Below are 26,085 nucleotides of genomic sequence, written 5' to 3'. Positions count from 1 at the left end.
GTGTCACCTGCTCCCACTGGCTTTAGAGGACACTGAATACAGAGGGGCCTGGAGCGGCAATGCTCAGCCACATCACTTGTGTGACTGTGTGATCACGTTCAGTCACTCTGCTTATCACAAGGCAGGCGGGAAGGTGACCAACACCTTTCGATCTTTCCTCAAAAGGTTTCAAATCTTGGGGCCAGTCCGGTAGAGTTGAACAGCACCCTCCACAACTACGATTGAAAGGACAACAACTTGACTTGGAAAAAACCCTGGAAGTACACACTGTTCCCCAATAAAGTCCTGTTCACCTACCCCAATAAAAAAAAAAAAAAAAATCTTAAAAAAAAAGATTTCAAATCTTTTCCAGTGAGAAGTACACAAGCATCAAGTTTCTTCTCCTTGTTCCAAGGGCACTAAGTTTCACTTTGTTAACAGGATCTGCTGTCTGTCCCCTCAGAGCTAGAGGTCTTTCCAGGTCCAGTTTGTCACAGTTTTCTCAACTCCAAAACGAAGGCACAATAAAGACCTACCCAAGTACTATATCAAATAAGCCAGGCACCAAAGAACATGTGTTATGCAGAGAACCCTCACTGCTGCTTCTCTTTCCAGCTCTCTGCTCTTAATACTCCAATTCTGACAATGTTTCAAATATCAATCCATACATGTCCCTACCACTTTTCATGGTCTCACACTCCGCCAATGCCTTCCCTCCTCCCTCCTTATTCAACTTAAGGCCAATAATCATATTATTTCCCTGCATAAACCCTCAATTCCCTTGCCCTTTCTTTGGCTAAAACCCAACCCTACACACAAAGACAGGCACATGAATGTTCAAAGCAGCATAATTCATAATAACCAAAAAGTAGAAATAACCCAAATGTCCATCAACTGGTGAAGGCATAAACAAAATGGGTATATGCATACAATGAATATTATTCAGCAATAAAAAGGGACAGTCACTGATATGCTATAATATGAATGAACCTCAAAAACATGCTAAGTGAAAAAAGCCAGACACAGAACCCCACATATTACATGATTCCATTTATATGAAAGGTTCAGAAAAGGCAAATCTATAGAAAGAAGGTAAATGAGTGGTTCCCTGGAGCTGGGGGTGGGAATTAGGGATTGGACTAGGGTGGTTGGAATGTTCTAAAATTGAATTGTGGTGATGGTTGCACAACTTTGTAAATTTACTAATAATTATTGAATTCCACACTTAAAATGGGTAAATTTTATGTTATGTAAATTATACTTCAATAAAGTTTTATTTTTTAAACAAACTTTGGTTCAATTCACCTATTTTTGTGATTCACTAGCTATAAATAACTGAAGAAGATAAAAGCAACTACACTGGCCCCACTTAAAACTCAAGTGACTTCTTGATCCTGTCCTCAATCATACTATAGTTCTCAAGCTCTTTTTATCTCCTACTCTCTTCAACCATTTCGCACCTTCTCTCTCCTCTAATCTCCAACACCTCATCCCCTACTCTTCCTTCTCATCTGATAATCCTACTTCGTACTTCACTGAGAAAACTGAGGCCATCAGAAGAGAACTGTCAGATTCCCATCATCACACCTACCCCTTGCCTGTTACAATTATGCTCTGTCTAGTAGCTATGTTTGTGTGGCTATTTAAATTAATTAAGACTAAGTAAAATTAAAAATTCATTTCCTCAGTCTTACTAGTCACATTTCAAATGCTCAATAGCTACATGTGGCTTGTAGCCTCCATATTGGACAGGGCAGCTATAGAACATCTCCATCACTCAAGAAGTTCTGTTGGACAGTGCTGTTCAGAGATGATCTATCTGTACATCTATCTAAAACATATCCTTTACTTAATACGCATCTCCTCTCACCTAACTCAAACAGCATTGTTCCAGCAATTCTGTCCTTTCTCCTACATGATCAGTTTTCAGCTCTATAAGAGATCATTTCCATCAGTATATAACTATGACTGTTATTTTCCTCATCTTAAAAAAATAAAAGAGGAGCAGTTTGGAGTGTTGAAAAAGTTTTGGAAATAGATAATGGTATTCTCAACACACACAAAAAATGATAAATATGTGATATGATAAAGGTGTCAGCTCATGGTACTGTAGTAATCATATTGCAATATACAGAGGGTGCCAAAAAAATGTATACACATTTTAAGAAAGGAAAGAACTAGTAAAATTGTAATATTTGATACATACTGATAAAAAGATGAACACAAGTCACTTTTGACTTCTGCAATTACAAGAGGTGTTCAAAGTGGTTACCATCAGCATCCAGATACTTCTGATTACAGCAAACTATTGCTTGAGCAACGTTGACCAAAGGGTCCACTTGTGTACATTTTTTTGACACCACTGGTAGAAATATTTAAAATGGCACATTTTATGTAATATATATGATATCATAATAAAAAAAAATTTAAGGACAAAAACCTATTCTAGTCATCACTTACCCTGCACCCGTTACAGTTACAGCCCTATTCCTGTGTGTCCCTTTATTGAAAAACTCTTCAAAAGACTTGCCTATATTGACCTTCGCCAATTCTTGTCCTTTGTTTTTGCTTTGACCCCTCTCATCTCTCAAGTCCCTACGCCCCCACCACTGCACCAAAACTGCTTTCCTCAGCTGCCAAATCCAATAGACAGTTTTTATTCTTCATCTTCCTTGATTTATCAGCAGCTTCTGATTACTCCCTTCTCCCGAAAACCTTTTCTTCTCTGTTTCTGAGTCCAGACCTGCCTCTCAAGACCTGTTCCTCTACCTTTCGCTCTCTGTGGACATCTGGAATCTTGGGCTATGCCCTGAACCTCTTTAACACGTTGCGTACGGATCACGAGAATCTTCGTTTTTTTCTGAGCCATGCATTAAGGACGGATAACGAGAATTCTCGTTTTCACTGTTGACTCTTCTTACTTTGCATATTTTATTGAATTATTTGTAGAATAATTATTTATAGAATAATTTATTTGTAGAATCTATTATTTATAGAAAAACAATAAATGACATAGAAGCATTTACGCTTTAAAGAGTGCATTTTAAAGTAATTTCTTTTAAAAACCTGCCGGAACAGAGGGGTATGAGGGATTCAAACCCCGCCGTACGCAACATGTTAACTTCACCTCTGGACCTCTGCCACAGACACCCTGACCACTTCAACTCATCCCCCCATTATTCCTTCACCTGAATGTCCTGACTTCCCTCTTATCCTTAATTCTGAGACCTCTCTAAAAAGCCAGCCAAGCCCTGGTGTATTTGGTCTCTCTATTTAAGATTTAGTAAGGCATGTCCCATCCCTGACTGAGCCCTGAGCCCAAAAATAGTGGCTATGAACTTCCAGTTCCTTAAAGGACATAGTCAATCTTCCTAATAGTGTTAGAATACCCTCTGTTAAGGTAGCTGAGGTTGGTTGCCAAAAATAATCAATGTCAAATACTTATTTGCATTTTCTTCAGTAAATCTACATGCTTTACTTAGATTTTTTTTTATTTAGATGATACCAGAATATATTTTACATTCTGGTGCCTAGAAACAGAGCACACTCAGATTTCTCAGGAAACTGGACAAGGATAGAAGATGTGTTTGAGTCCAAATAAAAATAAAATAAAATGATGGCTATGAGAGTTAGCACACGACTACAAGTTATTCAACCTTAGATTCCAATGTTCACCCTTACTAATCTTAGTATCTCTCTTAGGATTACAGCCACATACCTAGAAGCATCAAGGAATGGTCTGTAGGCCAAGCTGATCCATTCTTCTTTATTGGATGAATATTTCGGCTCCCGGGGTGTTTCTCTCATGGTGTCCAAATCCACTAAATAATGGCATTTACTGATGTCAATCTGCAATGGAGAAAGGCCAACTCTTGATCAGTAATTGCAAAGGTCCTTTCAGGGTGAGGAACAGCAATTGCAATCCTAAGCATTCCCACAGGGCTTCAGAAACAAAAACATCCAAGTCCTCTGAAGATGTTACCTGTGCTCTCTCCACTCAGAGAAGAGCGTTGGGTGTTGGGGTATTATGTAGGCTCCTAGGGGTAAGAGGGAGACCTGCACTCACCCACCCAAATATGTATGTAAGCTTTAGAAGTTTTGACTCTAGTTTGGGTATTAAGTCCCTCTAGCCTTAGAAGCACTTCTGAAGCTAGTATGAGCCCACAACCTACCTAAAAAACTATCTTCTGCTCACTATCAATCCCTTCCAATCTATCACCTCTTATTCCAGAGACTGAAAGGGTACAACTGAACACACATGCTAATGTGTGAGGAAGCCCCGTCTTTGCTGACAGAACCATGTGAGGTTACCCTACACCTCGTAAATGGTACAGAAATATATGTATTGTTTCCTTCAAAAATTGAACAGAACCAATAGAGAAATGGGAACTGTTCCTGCAGCAAAACATCAATGAAACTAAATATCAGAACTGCAAGAGTGGAGAGAGATTATGAAAAATACATATAGAAACTACAAGCAAAACTATACTCATTCAGTTGCTCATAAGATGGATCCAACAGAACATCACAGGTACTCATAAGAAAATATTAATACATTTCATTTAAAATCATGGTGCTATTATTCTCACAAAATTAATTGAATGGAGCATGCTACAAAATCTGGAGGATACTTCTGCAGTTAAATAGATCATTTCAAACAATAAATACATTCTTTCTCTCATCTCAGCCATTAGAAGCCATTAGAATATTTGACAGCCACAGGGAAATTCTTAAGCCTTTTTCATTTTAAAAAAAGTTTTATTTTTTTTATTTTTATCTTTTTTAATAAAAAAAATTTTATTTACTTAGAAGCATTCAGAATGTCAACAAAAATTTTTTTGCAATTACAGAGTGGTATTCAGTTAACAGAATAATAATTATTTTGGATAAGTTGCATCAAAAAAAATTTTATTTTTAAATTAAAAATAAAGATAATGCTAAGTTTCTGTGAGGTTAAATAAAAACCCAAATATGGAAAACATCTTTGTGATACTGTGATTTATAATAAATATATATGTTGGTCTTTGTCCATGGTCCCTGGCTCACAGCTCCCAAAACCCTTGTTGTTTCCTAATCGATAAGAACAATGAGAGCATCTTGTGTTATAATAGTTGGTCTCTGGTTCTCAGTTCCTGAAATTCCTTCAAAGCAGTAAGGTGAAAGGGGTGTCTTGTTATTCATAACAAGCCCCTTTTCAACCACAACTGAGTTTATGAAAATAGGGTAACTTTTGGAAAGCACCTAAAGAGCAGGGGAAGGCTGGTTACCAAACGAACTAATCGTGTGATTAGAAGGTTGGAACTTTCAGTCCCACCCCTGTCCTCCAGGGAATAGAGAGAGGCTGGAGATTGAGTTGAATAACCAACAGCCAACAATTTAAACATGCCTGTGTAATGAGGCCTCCATAAAAACTCAAAAGGACCAATTCTGAGAACTTCCGGGTTGGTGAACACCTGGAGATTCAGGGAGAGTGGCATGCTGGAAGAGAGGAGGGAAGATATGTACCCTTTCCCCAAATCTTGTGCTATGCATCTCTTCCATTTGGCTATTCCTGAATTATATATATCCTTTTATAATAAACTGGTAATCTACTAAGTAAAATAAAATGTTTCTCTGAGTTCTGTGAACTACTCTAGCAAATTAATCAAACCCAAGGAGGGGGGGCATGGGAACCTCCGATTTATAGCCAGTAGGTCAGAAGTAAAGTAACAACCTGGATTTGAGACTGGTGTCTGAGTGTATATGTAGATGTGTGGGAGGGAGGCAGTCTTGTAGGATTGAGCCCCCAAACTGTGGAATCTGGTGCTATCTCCAGGCTGATAGTGCCAGAATTGAGTTGAATTATAGGACGCTCAGCTGGTAACTAGGAATTGTTACTGTGAGGAAACCCACCGGCAAATTGGAAATTGGGTCCCAGAACTCTCTTAATCACTAACGTAGTCAGCTAAAGAAAAGTAAGTCTGAAGAGAAAGAAACTATTATTTTTCACTCTTTTTTTAGATGCTAATAAGTTACTTACATATACAGTAGGTCCTCACTTAATGTTGGCAATAGATTCTGTGACTTTAAGCAAAACCATGTATCACAAAACCAATTTTACTATAGGCTAACTGATACAAACATGAGTTTAAGTTCCTACAGCATCTCATCAACATTATACCAAAACAACGTTGAAGAAAATGAACATTATTCAGGACCCGCTGTATTATTTTTTAAATCATCATATCAAGTCCTATAAGGGATTATTAAGCCCTATTTTATAAATGAGGAAGCCAAGACCCAGACAAGTTAAATAACTTCATTTTTTTCAAGATACATATATTAAGCCCTACCACGTACTAGGCATTAAGTTAGGGCTAATGATACAGAATCAAATAAATAAGCCACAGTTCTTGCCCTAAAAGGATTTACAGTAGTAACCAAAATCACACCAGTATACATCACAGTCATATTTGGACCCAGGTCACTGTGACTTCAAAAGTCATATATCGAGATTGCCAAAAATCAGAGGCACAGTGCCTTTCAGGAGTTCATCTAAATGTTTCTTAAAAATTAAAACCAAAAGACAGGCCTCCTAGAAAGTAAGATTTCAGCAAAGATAAAGACCATGTGAAATATGACTAGATCTATAGCAAATCTCATATTTAATAGTAAAGGGTTGAAACCTTTTTCTTTGGGATCAGGGATAAGTCAAGGTTGCTTATTATTACTACTCTATTCAACACTGTATTAGAGGTCCTAGTCAGCAGGATAAGATAAGAGGAAAAAAAACAAATGGCAGAAGAAATGGGAAGAAACAAAGAAAACTCATTCAGCACAATGATATGATTGCTATATGTAAAATCCAAAAGAACTGACACACAAATTTTTAGAATTAAGAGTTTATCAAACTTTAGACTTATAGGATATAAAATCAATGCCATATATTCCTATATAACAGCAATGAACAATATATAAAATTATGTTTTTTTAATTATGTTATTTTCAAATTATATTACAAAAATATAGTTTATAAGAATTTAAAACATAGTCTTGGAATAAATCTAACAAAAATGGGAAAGTTCTCTAAAAAATTATAGAATTTTATTGATAAAGTCTATTATAATGTGGTTATTCATGTAAATAAAATGAATATTCACATATATGCAATGGAATACTATTCAGTCTTAAAAAGGATATATACTACAACACAGATGAACCTCAAAAACATTATATTAAGTGAATGAAACCTGACACAAAAGATCACATTTCGTATGATTTCATTCATCTGAAATATCCACAACTGGCAAATCCATTGAGACAGAAAGCTTTGCTAAGAATTGGGGGAGTGACTGCTTTATGAGTATGGGGTTCTTTTTAGGGGGTGTGTGAATAAGATGTTCTAAAATTAGATAGTGGTGATGGCTGCACAACATTATGAATGTACTAAAAGCCACTTAGTAGTACGCTTTAAAATCACTGATTGCCATAAAAGTCAACAACTCATTCTCTAGGAGACACATACACACACCCTAAAAGAATTAAAAGCAAGAAGTGAAAACAGATATTTGTATCCAAATGTTCACAGTAGCATTATCCATCACAGACAAAACATGGAAACAACCCAAATGTCCATCAGAGGATGAATGGAGAAACAAAAAGTTTGTTTAAGGGGTACTGAGTTTCAGGTTGGATGATGAAAAGTTCTAGAGATAGAATGGTGATGGTTGCACAACAGTGCGAATAGACTTAACACCACTAAACTGCATACCTAAAAATGGTTAAAATGGTACATTTTATCACAATACAAACTGTTGAAATGATTAATTTTATCTCAAAAAATTTTGATAGACAATAAAGTAGACCTTATTAAATGGAGCGATAAACCTTATACCTAGATTAAAAGACTATTATAAAGATGTTATAAATTGATTGATAGATTAAATGCAATCTTAAAAATCCCAACAAATTTTTTTTGTGTTGTATGAAACTTAACAAGCTGATTCTAAAACATAAATGGAAATGCAGAACAAGGATAGCCAAGACACGCAGAGAAGATCAAGGTGGGGGGCTTACTTACTATAAAGTTAGCATAAGTAAGGCAATGAGCTATTAATGCAGGAATAGGTTGAGACCAATGAAGAGAATAGAGCCTAGAACAAATGTAGGCACATATGGACACTGATTTAAGACAGAAGTGGTACCTCTGAGCAGTGGGGAAAGGACGGTCTCTTCACTAACTGGAACAACTGGATAGTCATTGCGGGGAAAATGAAATTGGACCTCAACCTCACCCCATATACAAAAATCAACTTCAGACTGCTTATAGAACTAAATGTGAAAAGAAAAATGATAAAGCTCTTGGAAGATAATATGGGAGAATATCTTCAAGATCTTATGGTGAAAGTCTTTTTAGACAAGACACAAAAATCATTAACTATAAAAGAAATGATGGATAAATTTTACTACATTAAAATTGAGAATATCAGGCCAGCTCGGTGGCTTAGGCGGTTGGAGCTCTGTGCTCCTAATGCCGAAGGCTGCTGGTTCGATTCCCACATGGGCCAGTGGGCTCTCAACCACAAGGTTACCGGTTCAACTCCTCGAGTCCCACAAGGAATGGTGGGCTCTGTCCCCTGCAACTAAGATTGAACACGGCACCTTGAGCTGAGCTGCAGCTGAGCTCCCTGATGGCTTGGTTGGAGCGCGGGCTCTCAACCACAAGGTTGGCAGTTCGACTCCTTGACTCCCACAAGGGATGGTGGGCTGTGCCCCCTGCAACTAACAACAGCAACTGGACCTGGAGCTGAGCTGTGCCCTCCACAACTACGATTGAAAGGACAACAACCTGACTTGAAAAAAATCCTGGAAGTACACACTGTTCCCCAATAAAGTCCTGTTCCCCTTCCCCAATAAAATCTTTTTAAAAAAATATTGAGAATATCTGTTCATCAGCGACACCATCAAGAGAGTGAAGAGATGAACCGCAGAATCGGTGAAGATGTATGTGACACATTTAACAATCATGGACTCATATTAGAATATATAAAGGATACATTTTAATCACTAAGACAAAGACAGACCTTCCAACAAAAAAATGGGCAAATGACTTGAATAAGTACTTCATAACAAGAAATCTAAATGGCCAAAAACAAATGAAAAAGTGCTAAACCTACTTATTAACCAAGAAAATGTAAATCAAAACAATGAAAAATTACAATACCAAGTGTCGGCCAGAACGTGGAGTAACTCTTAAAACACTGCTGGCGGGAGATTAAGTTGGTATAAGATTTTCAGAAAATTATTTGGCAAATCTACTAAAACTGAACATAATGCATTTCCTATGATCCAACAATTCTACTCCTGGGTATTAGATTGAACCACATGAAATCATTAATATTTGACTGTTTGGTGCACAAAAATGGTAATTTCACATGGTTCAAGTGAAGTATATCCAACAGAAATGCCATGTAACAAAAGACAAGTTCAAGAATGTTCAAAGTGGCATTATTTGCAGTTGGCCCAGATTGGAAATAACTAAACATCCATCAACAGTAAAATAACAAACTGTGGTACAGCCATACAATGAAATACTATACAGTAATAAAAGAGAACAAACTACACCTCTTTGCACCAACATGTGTGATTATTACAAACAAAATGTTGAGTGAAAGGATTAATACAAAAAAAGCATTATGATTCCCTGTATATGAAGTTCAAAAACAGACAAAACTAACTTATATTGTTTAGGAATGCATATAAAAGTAGTAAATGTAAAGAGAAAGGCAAAGAAATTATTATCATAAAAGTCAGGAAACTCCATCTGAAGGGGGAAGTAGACAGTGATCAGAAGGAATTGCTGTTGGAGCTTCTGGGTGCTAGCAACGTTCTAGTGTTTGCCCTGGGTGATGGTTACACAGGTATTTGCTCTGTTATTACCTTATTATTAATTTACTACACACTTATGTATTTGTGCACATATAGGCTCATGGGTCATACACGATCAAAGATTTTTTAAAGTGCATATAAGAACAACTTGGTCATCTCTGGCTTACAGTAAACTCTGTCCTTCCCCACCCACTAACTCGGAGTAATAGTTTCATTCTCTCTCAGCATTATTTACATGTAAAAAATACTTCTGTCTCACATCTGGTTCTACATATGGGCTATTCCTCCAGGGGAGAGAAAGCACACTGAGAATTGACGTCAGACCCAATTCCATTCCACATAATTCTCTAAAAATGATCCTTTGCATAAACACTTCAGGAAGCAGCCTTTTTGGTCTGAACACCCACTCTGTAGCTCCCAAGGATTTTAAAACCATGAAACAAGTTTTTAAAAGCTTTGCAACTACCATGCCTCTGTAATCAAATAGAACCAGCAAGGGGCAGAGACTCTCATGGTTTCATGCCAAGACAATCTCCTTTGTTGAGGGAGCTCTCAGTATGACATTTCAATACTTTATCTCAGCCGGGCCATTTTTGGTCAGGCATACTACAGGTCTGATTATCTAGATCTGGTACTGGGTAGTAATTAATTAATACAAAACTATACCAGTTAGCTTTAGGCTCCAGTCATCACACTATCCATATGCAAACTCCATTTAAAGTTTTTAGAAAGACACCAAGGCAAAATCATATTAATTGAGATACTAATCCATCTTTTAAAATGTAATCCCTTTTCATCTCTCTGGGAAGAAACTGCTGAATATTCTTTTTCCTGGGAAGCAGTTACTGAACAACTAAAACATACAAGGACAAAGGCCTCCAGCAAAAAATGGTTAAGTATGATCAATGGCAGTTTCTCTATTAGAGAAGAAATACGATAATTAGAAAAAGAGCCCTAACAATCAGCAAAATAAAAAGGCAACCTATGAAATGGGAAAAAGATTTGTAAACCATATATCTGATAAGGGGTTAATGCTCAAAATATATAAGGAACTCATATAACTCAATGGCAAAAAAACAAGTAATCTGATTTTAAAATGGGCAAAGAATCTGAAGACACTTTTCCAAAGAAGACATACAGGTACATGAAAAGGTGCTCAAAACCTCCAATCATTAGGGCAATGCAAATCAAAACCACAATGAGATATCAGTCCATACCTGTTAGAATGGCTATTATTAAAAAGATGAGATAACAAATGCTGGCGAGGATGTAGAGAAAAGGAAATCCTTGGTACACTGTTGGTAGAAATATAAACTGGTACAGACATTATGGAAAACAGTAAGGAGGTTCCTCAAAAAATTAAAAATAGAACTCCAGCAATCCCACTTTTGGGTACTGAAGGAATATGAATACCCAATATCTGAAGGAAATGAAATCACTATCTTGAAGAGATATCTGCATCCCCATGTTCACTGCAGCATTATTCACAACAGCCAAGGCAAAGAATCAACCTAAGTGTCCATCAATGGATGAAACATGGTATATACAGAGGGTGCCAAAAAAATGTATACACATTTTAAGAAAGGAAAAAACTATCAAAATTGTAATACTCAATATATACCGAAAACAAAAGATGAATACAAGTCACGTTTGACTTCTGCAATTACAAGAGGTGCTCAAAGTGGTTACCATCAGCGTCCAGACACTTCTGATTACAGAGAACTACTGCTTGAGCAACACTGACCAAAGTGTTCACTTATATACATTTTTTTGGCACCCCCAGTATATACCATACACACAACAATGGAATATTATTCAGCTATAAAAAGAGGGAAACATGGCTATTTGTGACAAAATGAATGAAACTTGAGGACATTATACTAAGTGAAATGTCAGACAGAGAAAGACAAATAATGTATGATCTCACTCGTATGTGGAATCTAAACAAGTCACACTCATAGAAACAGGCTGTGGTTACCAGGGACTGGGGAAATGAAGTGATGTTGGTCAAAAGGTACAAATTTCAGCTATAGGATGACCAAGATCTGGGGATCTAATGTACAGCATGGTGGCTACAGTTAACAAGACAGTGTCGTATGCTTGAAAATCTCCTCAGAAAGTAGATTTTAAATGTTTCACTCTACACACACACAAAATGGTAACTATGTGAGGTGATGGTTAACTAACCTTATTGTGACAATCATTTCAAAATATATACATATATCAAATCATCACAGTGTATACCTTAAACTTATACCTTAAAGTTATATCATTTGTCAATTATATCTCAATAAAGTTGGAAACATTTTTTACTTAAAAAATTAGAAGAGGAGCTCCAAGTCAGAAGCATAGATTCAGGTCTGGGCTCCACCACAAACTAGCTGGATTGACCCATACTCATTTAAGTTTTTATACCTCAATGTTTTCTTTTGTAAAATAAGGATAATACCATTTACCTCAAAGAGTTGCAATGGGGATTAAATGAGATAATCCATTTAAATAAAACTTGTAAACTATAAAGCACTACATTAATAGCTGTAATATTAGAAGGAATCCTTGACTGACTGAAATGTGAGAACTTGACTGATTGAAAGGAACCCTGGAAAACTAGAGCACATTAAAATGAATTATTTTTGTTTTGATTGGTAGTTACTATCAAGTCAAGTTATGCCCAACATGTAGGACAGAAGGGTTACAATATTAACTACTCACTGTCCTCGATTAGCAATGAATTAGCAGCATTTATTAGGTTGGTGCAAAAGTAATTGTGGTTTTTGCAATTATTTTTAACCTTTTAAACCACAATTACTTTTGCACTAACCTAATAGTAAATGATATTAAAATGAATCTTCTGGGCATCATCAAAGCCTTTACTAAGTACCTATTTGGTGAATCCTAAACTAGGGTATATAAAATTCCTATAAGACACATCTGTTATTAAAGTATAATTTAGATCAGGAAACTATATTAGCACATATAAAGTACAGAAAGTATTAAAAGAGCAATCAGAGTTCACAGAGAAAGATATCACTGGGGCCCACAGTAGTTGAAAAGATGTCCTAGAAATGGTGATAAAAGAGAACAGAGGAGAAATGGGAGAAATGAGCAAAGTTTACAGGTGAAACAGGAGGAATATCTGCTTTTCCCAACAGGTATGTGTTTAGAAACAAAACTAGATAGTCTGAGGACTGATAATGGAGGACCAAATCAGGAGAATCAGATTTGGAGCATCAGGAATCTACTCTAGGTTTTTCAGCCAAGGAATAACGTGATTTAAAAATGGATCTCAGGGTCGGCCGGATGGCTCAATTGGTTAGAGAGCAAGCTCTGAACAACAGGGTTGCCAGTTCGATTCCCACATGGGCCAGTGAGCTATGCCCTCCACAACTAAAGACAACGAGCTGCTGCAGAGCTTCCAGGGAGGAGGCCGGATGGCTCAATTGGTTAGAGCGGGAGCTCTCAACAATAAGGGTGCCGATGGTGGGCTGCGCCCCCTGCAACTAAAGATTGAAAACAGCGACTGGACTTGGAGCTGAGCTGCGCCCTCCACAACTAGATTAAAGGGCAACGACTTGGAGCTGATGGGCCCTGGAGAAACACACTGTTCCCCAATATTCGCCAACTAAAAAAAAAAAAAAAAAGAAATGGATCTCAGACAGAGAGGTCCATCCATTCTGGCTATGCTGGGGAGGGTGGAGTGAGGAAGTGCTGAAGGAAAAGGCTGGAAGCAAGGACTCTAGCACGAATGCAGAATCCGGATGTGACGTAATGACGTCTTGAAGTTCTATGGTGGTAGGAATGAAGAAAGGAGAAAGAATAAATCTCAGGTCTATTTCAAAGGAAATCAATGACATCAAGATTTCTAATCCAGTGAACTGGGGAAAAGAGGGGGTTGCAGTGAAGAATCCATTTGGGTGATACTGAGAGATGATAACTTGCGTTTTACACCCACTGAGGTGGGAAGAAGCATGGTATATTCAAGTGATTGACAGAGGGCCCATGGAGTGGTACACTGAGAGTCAGAGTTGTTTTCTGCTCCTACTAGAACACTCCCTGTTTTCACCTTACATTTCTACTCATCCTTCAGATTTCAGCTAAAAATGATCTCTTTAGGAAAGACTTCACTGTCCACTTAAACTAGGACAGCTCCCAAATTACATGCTCTCATAGCAATCAGTACTTAGCAATCCATTAAAACATTTCACAATTACAATTTATGAATTAATTGGGAAATAAGTCAATTCTATGGAAGCTGGGGCTGTGTCTATCTCATTCACTCATGCATTCCAAAAACCTAGCATAGAACAAAGCACTCAGTAGGTGCTAAGTAAATGTATATTTAACAAATGCATACCAGAATGCATGAAAAAAGTGACGTTAAGAGGAGGGAGGAAAAGGTGAAAGCATAGGATGAAGGAGAGAAGAAAAGACTGGAGAGGAGCAGAAAAGCACAGTAAGTTTGGGAGGATGCTTACAGTACTGGGCAGAAGAAAGAAGTGGAACAAGCAAGGGACAGAAGCAACCTTTAGAGAGGTTGTAAGAGAAGAATCAAAGAAGCACACAGTCTTGAAATTTAGGGGGAGAGTGGATTGCAAAACCCACAGAAAGGGTGGGAGGAGACTGAAAACTGAGAAAAGGTAACAACAGGAATGGGTTCAACAGTTGTACCAAACAATAAGTTTATTGGTTTAGAATGCCACGTGGGGACAAAGAAAGAGAGACTAGTCTAACCTTCTTTTCTCGGGGACCCTCCCTGCTGTCTATCCAGCTGCCTGAGCCAAACCCCACGAGTCCTAAGACAGGAAGGATGTGAACTTGCATTTAGCTGGTAATGACAATGACGCACATAGCTGTAAAAATAAAGATCTCTGGCAAGGGCCAGCATGAAGTTCAGGGAACACCAGAGAGAAACCACCTCTATCTATAAGACAGGTCTTATTTCTTAAATGTCACTAAAAATCCTCTGGGAAACAAATGCAATAAAGACTCCAAGAGTTTAAGGGGATAATGTGAAAGATCAGTCGAAATCAACTGTCCTGTAACTTCCAAGGCAAGTGGGAGGTCTGAAGCTGAAAAAACTGTTTAGACACATTGCCCTATAACTAAGTAAAAGTTGGTCATAACTGAGGCTATCAAGCAGCAACAGTGGCTGACATATGGTATGAATTTAATATTTAACTTTTAAGCTGTATTCAGGATGTCTTCTTTCTTTCCAAAACATGTAATAAATTTTGATTCATGACATGTCCTCATATCCCTCTGTGAGCAATGGCAGCAAGGCCCAGGACTTCTTACAGCTGAGCCTTCTAAGCTCTGTGAAGGTAGCGACTGTCTCCTTCATTACCACTGTATCCCTGGTGCCTGGTCCAGCACCTGGCACATGCAGGCATCAAACAGTATTTTGTAGAAGAAAAGAAAGGTCACAAGCTGCAGCAGGATGCCGGACAACTTCAAACACCAAGAGTTAAAAAGTAAGACCAGCTAGCTATCTGTAAGTGCCAAGAATTTCTCCTCTTAGTTCCTAGCCCTGGGAGGAAAATCCAGTTCTTCAAAATACCATACAATAAAGATCAAATCACACTGTAATAAATCTATTTAAAAAATCTCTAGCAAAATGAGTTCAAGCTCCAATAAACTGACTACCAATTTTGAGTAAGGCTAGACAATTCACCATAACAAGATTTGATTTACTTGAATATTTTATAGAATGAAAAATTCAAGTATGAGAGTTGCCTTGAAAAATCAATTTAAATAATTATTCCTGGACCGCTCTACAGGGATCAGAATTTACAACTTCATTCAGATCTATGCGTACTCCTCTTATTGGGAAGGGGATTAGTGAACTCAAAGAGCACAGAAAATGAACAGAAGAACTACATTTACGAGCAAACCAAAATTCTACATGGATATTCCTTGCTTATTCCCAGTTCATAGACAAGATGCTAGAGATAATTAAGTCCAGTTTTGCAAGCTTACAGAACTTTCTGCACATTAAGAATTTCTCTGAGAAGCTATCTCTTGACTCCATTTTAGCCACAATCTTTTATTATAAAAAATACAAGTATAAAAAGAAATCCTACTGTGTATGTATCCTACTATTTTTGGATGTGAATTATATCAGCAAGCAACTATAAAACAAATGTGGTTTTTTTTTCATTATAAACCAATTAACTTATTCAACAAATACTTCAACAAGTACAGAGCCTGGTACTGGAGTTATAACAACAGCTTGTAAAAGCCCATGCTGTCACGTTGGGAAGACATAGATAATAGTACATGCTAGTTGGTGATAGGTGCTATGAAGAAATTCCAACAAGAAAAGGAGGCAGACTGTGGCATTTGTGGGACTGTGGCTTTTTTTTTTTATCAGTTTCAGGTGTACAAAACAACACATAATGATTAGACATTTACACCCCTCACAAAGTGATAACCCTCCCCCAAGTCTACTACCCCACCTCACTGACATCGTACACAGCTATGACAATACCTTTGACTATATTCCTTACGCTGTACTTTACATCCTGTGACTATATAACAGGGGTGCCAAAAAAAAAGTACACACATGACTTGTATTCATCTTTTGTTTTTGGTACATATTATTACAATTTTAAAACACTTTTTTCCTTTCTTAAAATGTGTATACATTTTTTGGCACCCTCTGTGTGTGTGTGTGCGTGTGTGTGTGTGTGTATTTCAGTTGACATACAATATTGCTTTATATTAGTTTAAGGTGTACAACGCAGTGGTTAGGCATTTATACAATCTCTGAAGTGATCCCCCTGATAAATCCAGTACCCATCTGACAGTCTACACAGTCTTTATAACATTACTGATTATATTCCCCAAACTGTATTTCACATTCCCATGATTTTGTGAATACCAATTTGTACTTCCTAAACCCTTCACCTTTCTCACCCATCCCCTCAACCCCCCTCCCTTCTAGCAACCATCAGTTTTTTCTCTATCTCTGAGTCTATTTCTGTTTTGTTTGCTCATTTATTCTGTTCTTTACATTCCAAATATAAGTGAGAGCATATGGCATTTGTCTTTCTCAGTCTGACTTACTTCACTTAGCATAATATCCTCTAGGTCCATCCATGTTGTCGCAAATGGTAAGATTTCATTCTTTTTATGGCAGAGTAATACTCCATTGTATTCAATTGGTGCAAAAGTAATTGCAGTTTAAAAGGTTAAAAATAATTGCAAAAACCGCAATTACTTTTGCAGCAACCTAATATAAATGTACCACAGTTTCTTTATCTAATTGTCTATTGATGGGCATTTTAGTTGTTTCCATATCTTGGCTATTGTGAATAGCACTATAGTAAACATAGGGGTGCATATATTTTTTCCAATTAGTGAAAACAAAACAAATGTTTGGAAGAGCTAACCTTCTGAAATGACATCATTAGAAAAGCAGAATAATGTTCTAAACACCCTGCCTCCAACTAAGCGCTCTTGTTTAAAATCTATCTAATGTCACCATTTGAGTCAAGAAATGGGACCTCTTTACTCTGCCTCTAGTTAGAGCTAGAGCTCTGTGATTTAGGGAAGTCACTTAACCTAGTCTCAGAGGTTTTACCATCCCTCCAAAGGGACTGGACTGCAAACCACTAAAACCCCTCTCAACTCTAAGAAAGGATCATTATAGGGAAAATAACTTCATCACAATTGTAAATATACTCCACACTGCTGATTCTCCTCTTCTCAAAGCTACTACTGCTCATCATTAAATATGTTTTCATATTGAAAGACAACCCTGCACTGGAGGTAACAAATACATAGGATCCGCTTTTTATATTGCCAAGACTTGGGCAATTAGAAAGTCTGTCTTACTTGTACCACTGAACCTAGCTGAATATACATATCCGTCAGGAATGGCAAAAGCAAAATAAGATCGTTCAGTTCTCTCAATTTGCTGATGTCAAGGTGCTATTTAAAGCCCAGATATATTACTGTTATTCTGACATTGAAAGGAATGTCAGAGAGGGGTAGGGAAATTTTGTGGGCTTGCATGCCTGAAAAAATGTTACCTTTTTACGGAGCTTCTTCAATTGTGAGGGCTTTATCAATATAAAACGTATGATTTGGGAATGGGTTACATGTCTTACCTTGAGAGCCTAGAATCACCGCATAGACCTATCCTGAAACTGGCTGATGACACACACAGAAAGCTCAGCTGTTTCCCTTCCCACTCTCATGTTAGGTATCACTATCACTGTGGCACTCTTTCACTGACCCTGGATACAATCTCATCACGCTTTTCAACCTGGGGCTCCATTAAGCCGTGTCCAATTGATCAGAATTGTCAAATGAACAGAAACTGTTTACCTGCCTTGTGAAATCAGTACCATGGGGTGAACACCCACAATGGTGAGAATGCTACTCAGTGAGGCCAAAGCGCCATCTCTCTCAGTTCTCAACAATATATTTCAATATAAATAAACCTACTACTTTATACAAAATGCATATTAAGAAAACTGAGAAATCATGGGAGATTGCTTAAATTCTTTTGTTTTACAATAGCAAATTCAGGGTTTCTTTTATAAATTTAATTTTTAAAATATCGCTTTATATAAAACATTTTAAGACTACATCTATAATATAGAATGAAATTCATTCATTCTGATAACTAAAGTCAGCATCACTACCATCATTAGGAAAAGCCTATTAAGTATAAAATTAGGAAACAGAAACTGAATCACACAATTTTTCAGAGAATTTCTACTTTAGAAATTCTAAATAAGCTATACAGTTTTTTGTCAAATTTTTCAAGTTTTTCCTTCAAAATTTTGATATTGTCATAATTTAAAAGAGGACCAGGAGAAGATAAACATAGATAGACACCTGCCCTTCAGGAACTTACTACCTAAGATGGACAATACCAGAAAAATAAACTTTAAGTGACATTCAACCAATAGAATAAAGCAATTATGCCAAAGTATAAACACAAAGCAACAGGCAACTAATTTTTGATCATCCAGAGTTGGCAAAATATGCTCACAAAAATCTTTTCCTATTATAATTTTCTCTGCTTAATTGGTCAATTGACATTATGATCAGTTTCTGGTATACATTTTGTGATCCAAAGAGAGGGAATAACTGTTTTGGGGGGGGCGGGGGAATGACTTTTTAAACTCAAACCTTTTTCACAGTTATTTTTATTACCCATTTAAAAGAGTATAAATTCAACAGATGAAGTTCTACCCCAGTTAATACGAGCATCAACCTATGAAATTATATGACTTGTTTCCTACCTAAAACCGTGGGAAAAGCTAGGTAGGGGAAGTGGACTAAAGACAGTGACCAACTTTCTGGTGATTCTTATGTTGGGTTTCAATGTGTAACTTTGTTAGCTTATTTGAAATCCTGTGAATTCCCAAAATATTCTAATATTGATGTGTTAATAGAAAAATGTATTCAGGAGTAGGGATTATTTATGTACTATTTCTTTTATTAACATAGATAATTGAGGGCCGGTTATATTATATGTGTTAAGAGTATAGATTTTTTAAAAGATTAAGTAGATTTTTAAAAGGGAAGTGGATAGTGCATAATTATTGGGAGACTGGGCATGGGAAAATTGTGTCACAGTAACAAGATAAAAAGAAATATCCGTAGCTCTCCCTTGCTCAATCAGCAAGGAACTCCCATAGAAAACAAATCTGCAGCCTGAAGAACAGTTTGGAAGACTAGTTGGAGGAAAGGTAGTAGAAAAGAGTGGCATTATAGGAATAGCAAACGACCTCTGTAAAGCCCACAGGTGTAAGTGAGCCAGACAGGCTAGGTGGCAGAGACTATGTTACACACGGCAGGCTGTGGCTCCCAGGCTTTGAACTAGAGTTTCTATAAATGACCCTGACTGGGATGAATTTCAGAAGCATCTACATGAAAACATACCTAACATAGCTAAAAGGAAAAAGAAAAGTATTCCATCTTCCTCAATATATCAAACTTCATAGGAAACCAGCTAAAACATAAATCTACCAAACACTAAACTGTGCCAACTTACATTAGAAACAAATGACAGAAGAAAGCCAGACTGTTTCTCTCAAGTGATTCTCAGGTCATAGGTAGGACACTGAATGTCTCTGAAACAAAGAGATGATATTTTCAACTTCTTTTCAAGTTAAAGGTTGGGACTTTAGAATAGAAAGATAAGGGAAGTGAACAGTAGATTATAAACAACAGAGTCAAACCATTGGGCTGTTTGCTAAATGAAGAAAAAATTTTAAACTAAAATCTGAAAGAAGAGGAAAAAAAAATCCCAGATAAAATCATAAAATGAGACACTCTAATCCGAAAGATGTGATATTTTTAAAAAGCACGCAGAAGGAAAAACTAAATTTTGAGGAGAAAACAGAGAACAGGCTTAGAAATAAAAATTGATGGCCTCAAATATCAAATATCAACGAAGCATTTAATCTGATATGTTAAAAGAAGGCAGCAAATAAAGAGCAAGAACAGGCACTTTTCCATATTCCTCCTGCTAAGTCTAGCTGAAAACCCTGGACATTATGTATGAAACTAACACAAGATGACTCCAAAAGGTAGAGAAAAGAAGGCAAACCATCTAGGAACCTCCAGACCTGAGGACTAATAGCTTTAGCTAATAATCACTCTACTCCAGCAGTGATAATTAATATTATGTGTCAACTTAGCCAGGCCACAATACCCCGATATTTGGTCAAACACCAGACCAGTTACCGCTGTGAAGGTATTTTTTAGATGAGATTAATATTTATATCAGTAAACTCTGAGTAAAGCAGATTACCCTTTATAATGTGAGTAGGCCCATTCAATCAGTTGAAGGTTTTATGAGACAGAGTGAGGTCCCCTGAGGAAACTTCTGCCTCCAGATTGCCAACATCAATTCTTCCCTGGGTTCGCCTGCCAAACTACCCTGCAGATTTCAGACTTACCATTCCCCTCAACTGTGTGAGTCAATTCCTTAAAATAAATTAAATCTCAGAAAAACTAATAGACACAGATAATAATTTAGTGGTTACCAGAGGGTAAGGGGGAAGGGGCCTGGTAAATGAGGGTAAAGGGGATCCAAAATATGGTGATGGAAGGAGAACTGACTCTGAGTGGTGAACACACAATGTGCTATATAGATGATGTAATACAGAATTGTACACCTGAAATCTATGTAACTTTACTAACAATTGTCACTCCAATAAACTTTAATAAAATAAATAAATAAATAAATAAATCTCCCTCTCTCTCTCTCTCTCTTAGTGTATAAATATATATGCATACATACATGCATACATACACACACACATTCTATTGATCTGTTTCTTTGGAGAACACTTACCAAGACACCAGCCAAAGACCACCCCCCCAAAAAAAATTGATATCCCACCCATAACTCTGACAGTAAATGTCCAATGGAGAGCCTAGACTTCCACCTTCACAGGCAATAATGAGGGGTCCCTCTGTCTGGTCTGGATGGTGTCAGAGAAGATCGAGTAGGGAGACAGGACTTTCAACCACCGAGTAGGGAGACAGAGTTTCCACTCTCCACCTCCCATGGCATCAGTGCAAACGACACAGGAAACCTGGACTTCCACTTTTCCTGGCAGTAGTGAGGCACCGTCCTTCTACATGCTGAGGTGGTGTCAGAGAAGGCCTAGCGGAGAGTCAGGACTTTCACTACTGTCCAGTAGTAACGCGGCCACCCTCCATGATGTCAGTAGAGGCTACTTGAAGCTACTTGGTGAGCAGTGACAAGGCACCCCTGCCCATCTCAGCCAAGGTGATATCAGTAGAGGCCTACTGGCAAGCCTTAACGCTTGCTGCCACCCCTGTAACAAACACCCCTGTCCACCCTTGGGTATCAAGGGAGGCCAACAGTGAATCTGGACTTCCATTTAAATCTGGCAGTAATAAGGCAACACTCCCTTTCTCCTACCAATGTAGGTACAGAGGAGATTGGCTAAAACAGAAAGACTTAATAAGATTCAGAGCCACATAATACTCCAAATGTCCAGGTTTCCATGAAAACTCACTCATCACACTAAGAACAAGGAAGATCTCAACTTGCATTACAAATGACAAGTAGATGCCAACATAGAGATGACAGAGATGTTAGAATTATTTAATGAAGATTTTAAAGTAGCCATGATTAAAAACACTTCAATGAGGGGCGGCTGGATGGCTCAGCTGGTTGGAGCGCCAGCTCTGAGTGGCAGGGTTGCCGGTTTGATTCCCACATGGGCCAGTGAGCTGCGCCCTCTACAGCTAAGATTGTGAACAACAGCTCTCCCTGGAGCTGGGCAGCCATGAGCAGCCGGAGGTTGGCATGAGCTGCCACGATCTGCCACAGGGTGCTGTGAGCAGCCGGTGGCCAGCGTGAGTGGCCAGCAGCTGGCAGAGAGAGCTGCCCTGAGCTGCTGTGAATGGCCAACCGATGACTGGCGACCAATTACCTCAGCTGGGGAGAGCGCAAGGCTCATAATACCAGCATGGACCAGGGAGCTGTGTCCTACACAACTAGACTGAGAAACAAGGGCTTGAACCGGAATGGGTGTGGGGGAAGCGGAAGAAGGGGGAAAAATGAAAAGAAAAAGAAAAGGACAATAACTGAAAGAAAAAGCTCAGTAGATGTGCTCAACAGCAGAAAGGAGGAATCAGAGGAAAGAATCAATGAACTGGAAAATAGAATAATGAAATTACACAATTGGAGTAACAAAAAGTAAAAGGACTGAAAACAAAAATAAATGAAGAGAGCTTCATGGACCGGTAGAACTATGACAAAAGATCTAACATTCATTTAATTGAGTCCCAGAAGGAGAGGAGAAAGGGCAGGGCCGGAAAAATACAAGAAGAAACAATGGCTGAAAGCTTACCAAATTTGGCAGGAATCTTAAACTTACGGAATCAGGAAGTTGAGTGAACTCCAAATAGGACAAACTCAAAGAAATTCACTCCAAGACACATTATAATTCAACTTCTGAAAACTAAAGACAAAGAAAATATCTTGAAAGCTGCCAGAGAAAAATAACATCTTGCCTATAGGGGAGAAACAATTAGGATAACAGAGATTTCTCATCGAAAACCATGAAGCCAGCGGAAGGGGCACAATGTTTTTCAGCTCCTGATAGAAAAGAACTGTCAACACAGCATTCCACATCCAGAGGAAAAAAATTATTTAGGCATGAAGGGGAAATCAAGACATTCTCAAATGAAAACCAAAAGAACCTGTTGCTAGCAGACCTACCCCAAAAGAATGGCTACAGGAATTCTTGAAACAAAAAGGATATGATAAAAGAAGGAATCGTGGAATATTAGGAAAGAAAGAATAACAGAAAAAGTAAGAACATGCATAAAACCAATAGAGTTCCCTCCTCTTAAGTTTTCGAAATTGTTTAAAGTTTAAAGCAAAAATTATAACACATTCTAATGTGGTTCTCAACATATGTAGAGGAAATATTTAAGACAATTATATTATAAACAGAGGAGGCTAAAGGGAGTTAAGATCGCCACACTTCACTTGAACTGATCCAGCCTTCTGGAAAATAGTTTGGCAGTATCTTAGAAAACTAAACATATACCTACCATATAATTCAGCAATGACTTTCCTGGACATTTATCCCAGAGAAAAGAAAACATATCTAACAGGATAGACTCATAATAGCTTTATTTGTAAAAGCCCAAAACTGGAAACAATCAAAATGTCTTTCAATAGGTGAATGGTTAAACAAACTGGTACATCTATACCATGGAATACAACTCAGAAATAAAAAGGAACAAACTACTAATCACACAACTTGGATGTATCTCAAGGGCATTATGTTGAGGAAAAAAAAGCAATCTCAAAGGTGGCATTCCATTTATATAAAATTCTTGGAATAATAAGATTACAGAGCTGGAGAACAAATGAGCGGTTGCTAAGGATTAGGGGTGGTAAAGGTAGTGTAACTGTAAAAAGTAGTACAAAGATCTTTGTGGTGATGACATAGTTCTTAATTTGATTGTATGGTGGTTACATGAATCTACATGTGATACAGTGGCACAGAATTATACTAACGTCAATGTCCTGATTTTGGAATTAACTATAGTTACATTGAGAGAAACTGGATGAAGGGTACCTGTACCCTTCTCTGTACTATCTTTGTAACTTCCTATGAAACTTTATTTCAAAATCTTTTATTTTTAAAATCTTTATTTCAAAAAGTTTTTAAAATTAAAAAAAGCAATAAGAAGCCTCAAGATTTGGGGGGATGGTACATGTGACTGAAATTGGTTAACTTGTGTCTGTAATACCAAGGTATATCTTTCTCAAAACAAACTCAAATAATATAAACTAAATGGCAAAAACTCCTATGAAATCCTCATGAAAAGCCTTCAAAATGAGAATAGAAATAGAGAAAACTGAACATGCTGATGAGACTTGACAGAGGATAAAAACATTAATCAAAAGAGATATCAATCTTGTTTTCTAAAAAATAAACTGCTAATCAGTCCTACAGTAAATACTATGACATTAAGGCAATCAATAATATGAATTTTTTTTTAGTGGGTTAGCATCTTGCTAGGTAACATAAACCTACCTAGTTCTATTCTTTAGTAAAGGCAGGCAGAGACAGCTACAGAAATCGGGGGCTTTGGTAATTTAGGATTGAATTAAAACAAGAGGAAACAGGAGAGTTAGGTATTTCTTTCAGTCTGGGATCTGTTAATAAAGACTGAAAAGGTTCATTAATTAACATCTGTCCGGTGCCGGACCATGTCGGTGATGCAGTGATGGAAAGGGCATGATCCCTGTTCTCAGGACCTTGAAACCTAGTACTCTACCTAGAGTATACCTAGACCTTGAAGAATGGCAGTGCTTGAGTCCTAATTAGTCTAAATTGCTATTATTATCCTGGTTTGGGGAGGCCTCTCTTCAGTTCAAGAAGAGTAAATGAAGGGCTATTTTAGTACTTCAGTTAAAAATTTTCAAATCATCTACTATGTATAAGCCCTATATTAAATACTGTGGAGGTTTCAAAGATTAAGGACAATGACATGAACTCGTCCTTAAATAAATGTATAATTCAGCAGAGAACACACACATACATAAATATATGAGAATAAATGAAATAGGGAAGAAATGAAAAATGCTCTGCCCAATTAACTAAAATCTAGAAACCTCAAACCATTTATTTTCCCCTAAACTTACTCAATTTTCTTTCATCCTTCAAGCATTTGCCTATGTTGTTCCCTTTGACTGGAATATTAATTTCCCCTTCCTCCGCCAGAGAAACCTTCATCTTCCTCTAAGACCCAGATCCTAGCCACCACTTATGTGAAGCTGTTCCCAAAGAAAGAAGTAAGAAGAGTCCTTCCTGTTGGCTCTGTGCTCCCAACACAACATGATGGCACTCATTACATTGTTAAATATTTGAGAAGTGTCTCTTTTACTAAACTCTGAGAGTAAGATTTATGTCCTTTTCTGAATTCATCTTTAGCTTTATCAAAACAATGTATGTGCATAGTTCAAAACTTCAATAGTACAAGGAGCTTATTATGAAAAACAGCAGTACTCTCTTTATTCTCTGATCCCGTTCCTGGAGGCAACTCTTCCTGCTTTTTCTTCTGGTAGCTTTTCATTTTTCAACTATGAAATAATAATACACATTAACTGCTTTTGGTACTCAATACATCTTGGTATGGATCGTTTATTATGCATCATTTCAGGTACACTTTGTGGGTTCCTTCAATCTGAAAAACGATGATCTTCAGTTCTGAGGAATTTTCTCATGTTCTTTGGCAATTTTCTCTCCTCCATTTCATTTGTTCTCTCTTTCTGGACCCTCCATTAGATAAATGTTCAATCCTCTGATCTTTTTTCCTTTTTTTCCTATTTTCTATCTCTCTTTTTTTCTTTTCTTTTTTTTTCTTTTTTCTTTTGTATTGTTATGGTATGGAAGATTTCCTGAACTTTATCTTCTAATCACCCTACTGATTTTTAAAAATCTACATTATCTTATTTTTTAATTTCTTGGCGCTCTTATTTTCTGATTATTCCCTTTTCAAAGCCATATTTTTATTTTATGATTCCCAAAATTTTCTTTTATCCTATCAGGAAACATTGATTATAAAAGATTTTTGATTAAGAAAGTTTTTTTCTGCTTCCTACATTGTTTATTCCTCCCAATTCCTTTTTTTCACCATCATTTATTTTTCTTTCTTTTTTTCTTGGTAGCAAATTTTCTTAAAGGACAGGTCACCTTTGTATTTTCATACATA

General features: G+C 37.2%; 1 protein-coding gene across 5 annotated transcripts in view; it reads right to left on the bottom strand.

Moving 5' to 3' along the window:
* The window catches only part of ALG9 (ALG9 alpha-1,2-mannosyltransferase), a 98,549-nt gene that overhangs the window by 28,663 nt on the left and 43,801 nt on the right, over positions 1-26,085 (bottom strand). For all 5 annotated transcript variants that reach the window (XM_019715285.2, XM_019715284.2, XM_019715286.2 and 2 more), the window contains one exon: positions 3,698-3,828. In XM_019715285.2, coding sequence (XP_019570844.2) covers positions 3,698-3,828 — 131 coding nt within the window. The remainder of the gene's footprint in view (positions 1-3,697; positions 3,829-26,085) is intronic.

The sequence above is a fragment of the Rhinolophus sinicus genome, linkage group LG06, assembly GCF_036562045.2.
Source record: "Rhinolophus sinicus isolate RSC01 linkage group LG06, ASM3656204v1, whole genome shotgun sequence".
NCBI lineage: Eukaryota > Metazoa > Chordata > Mammalia > Chiroptera > Rhinolophidae > Rhinolophus > Rhinolophus sinicus.
The sequence above is the reverse complement of the archived record's forward strand: the minus strand, read 5'-3'. Positions and strand labels throughout refer to the sequence as shown.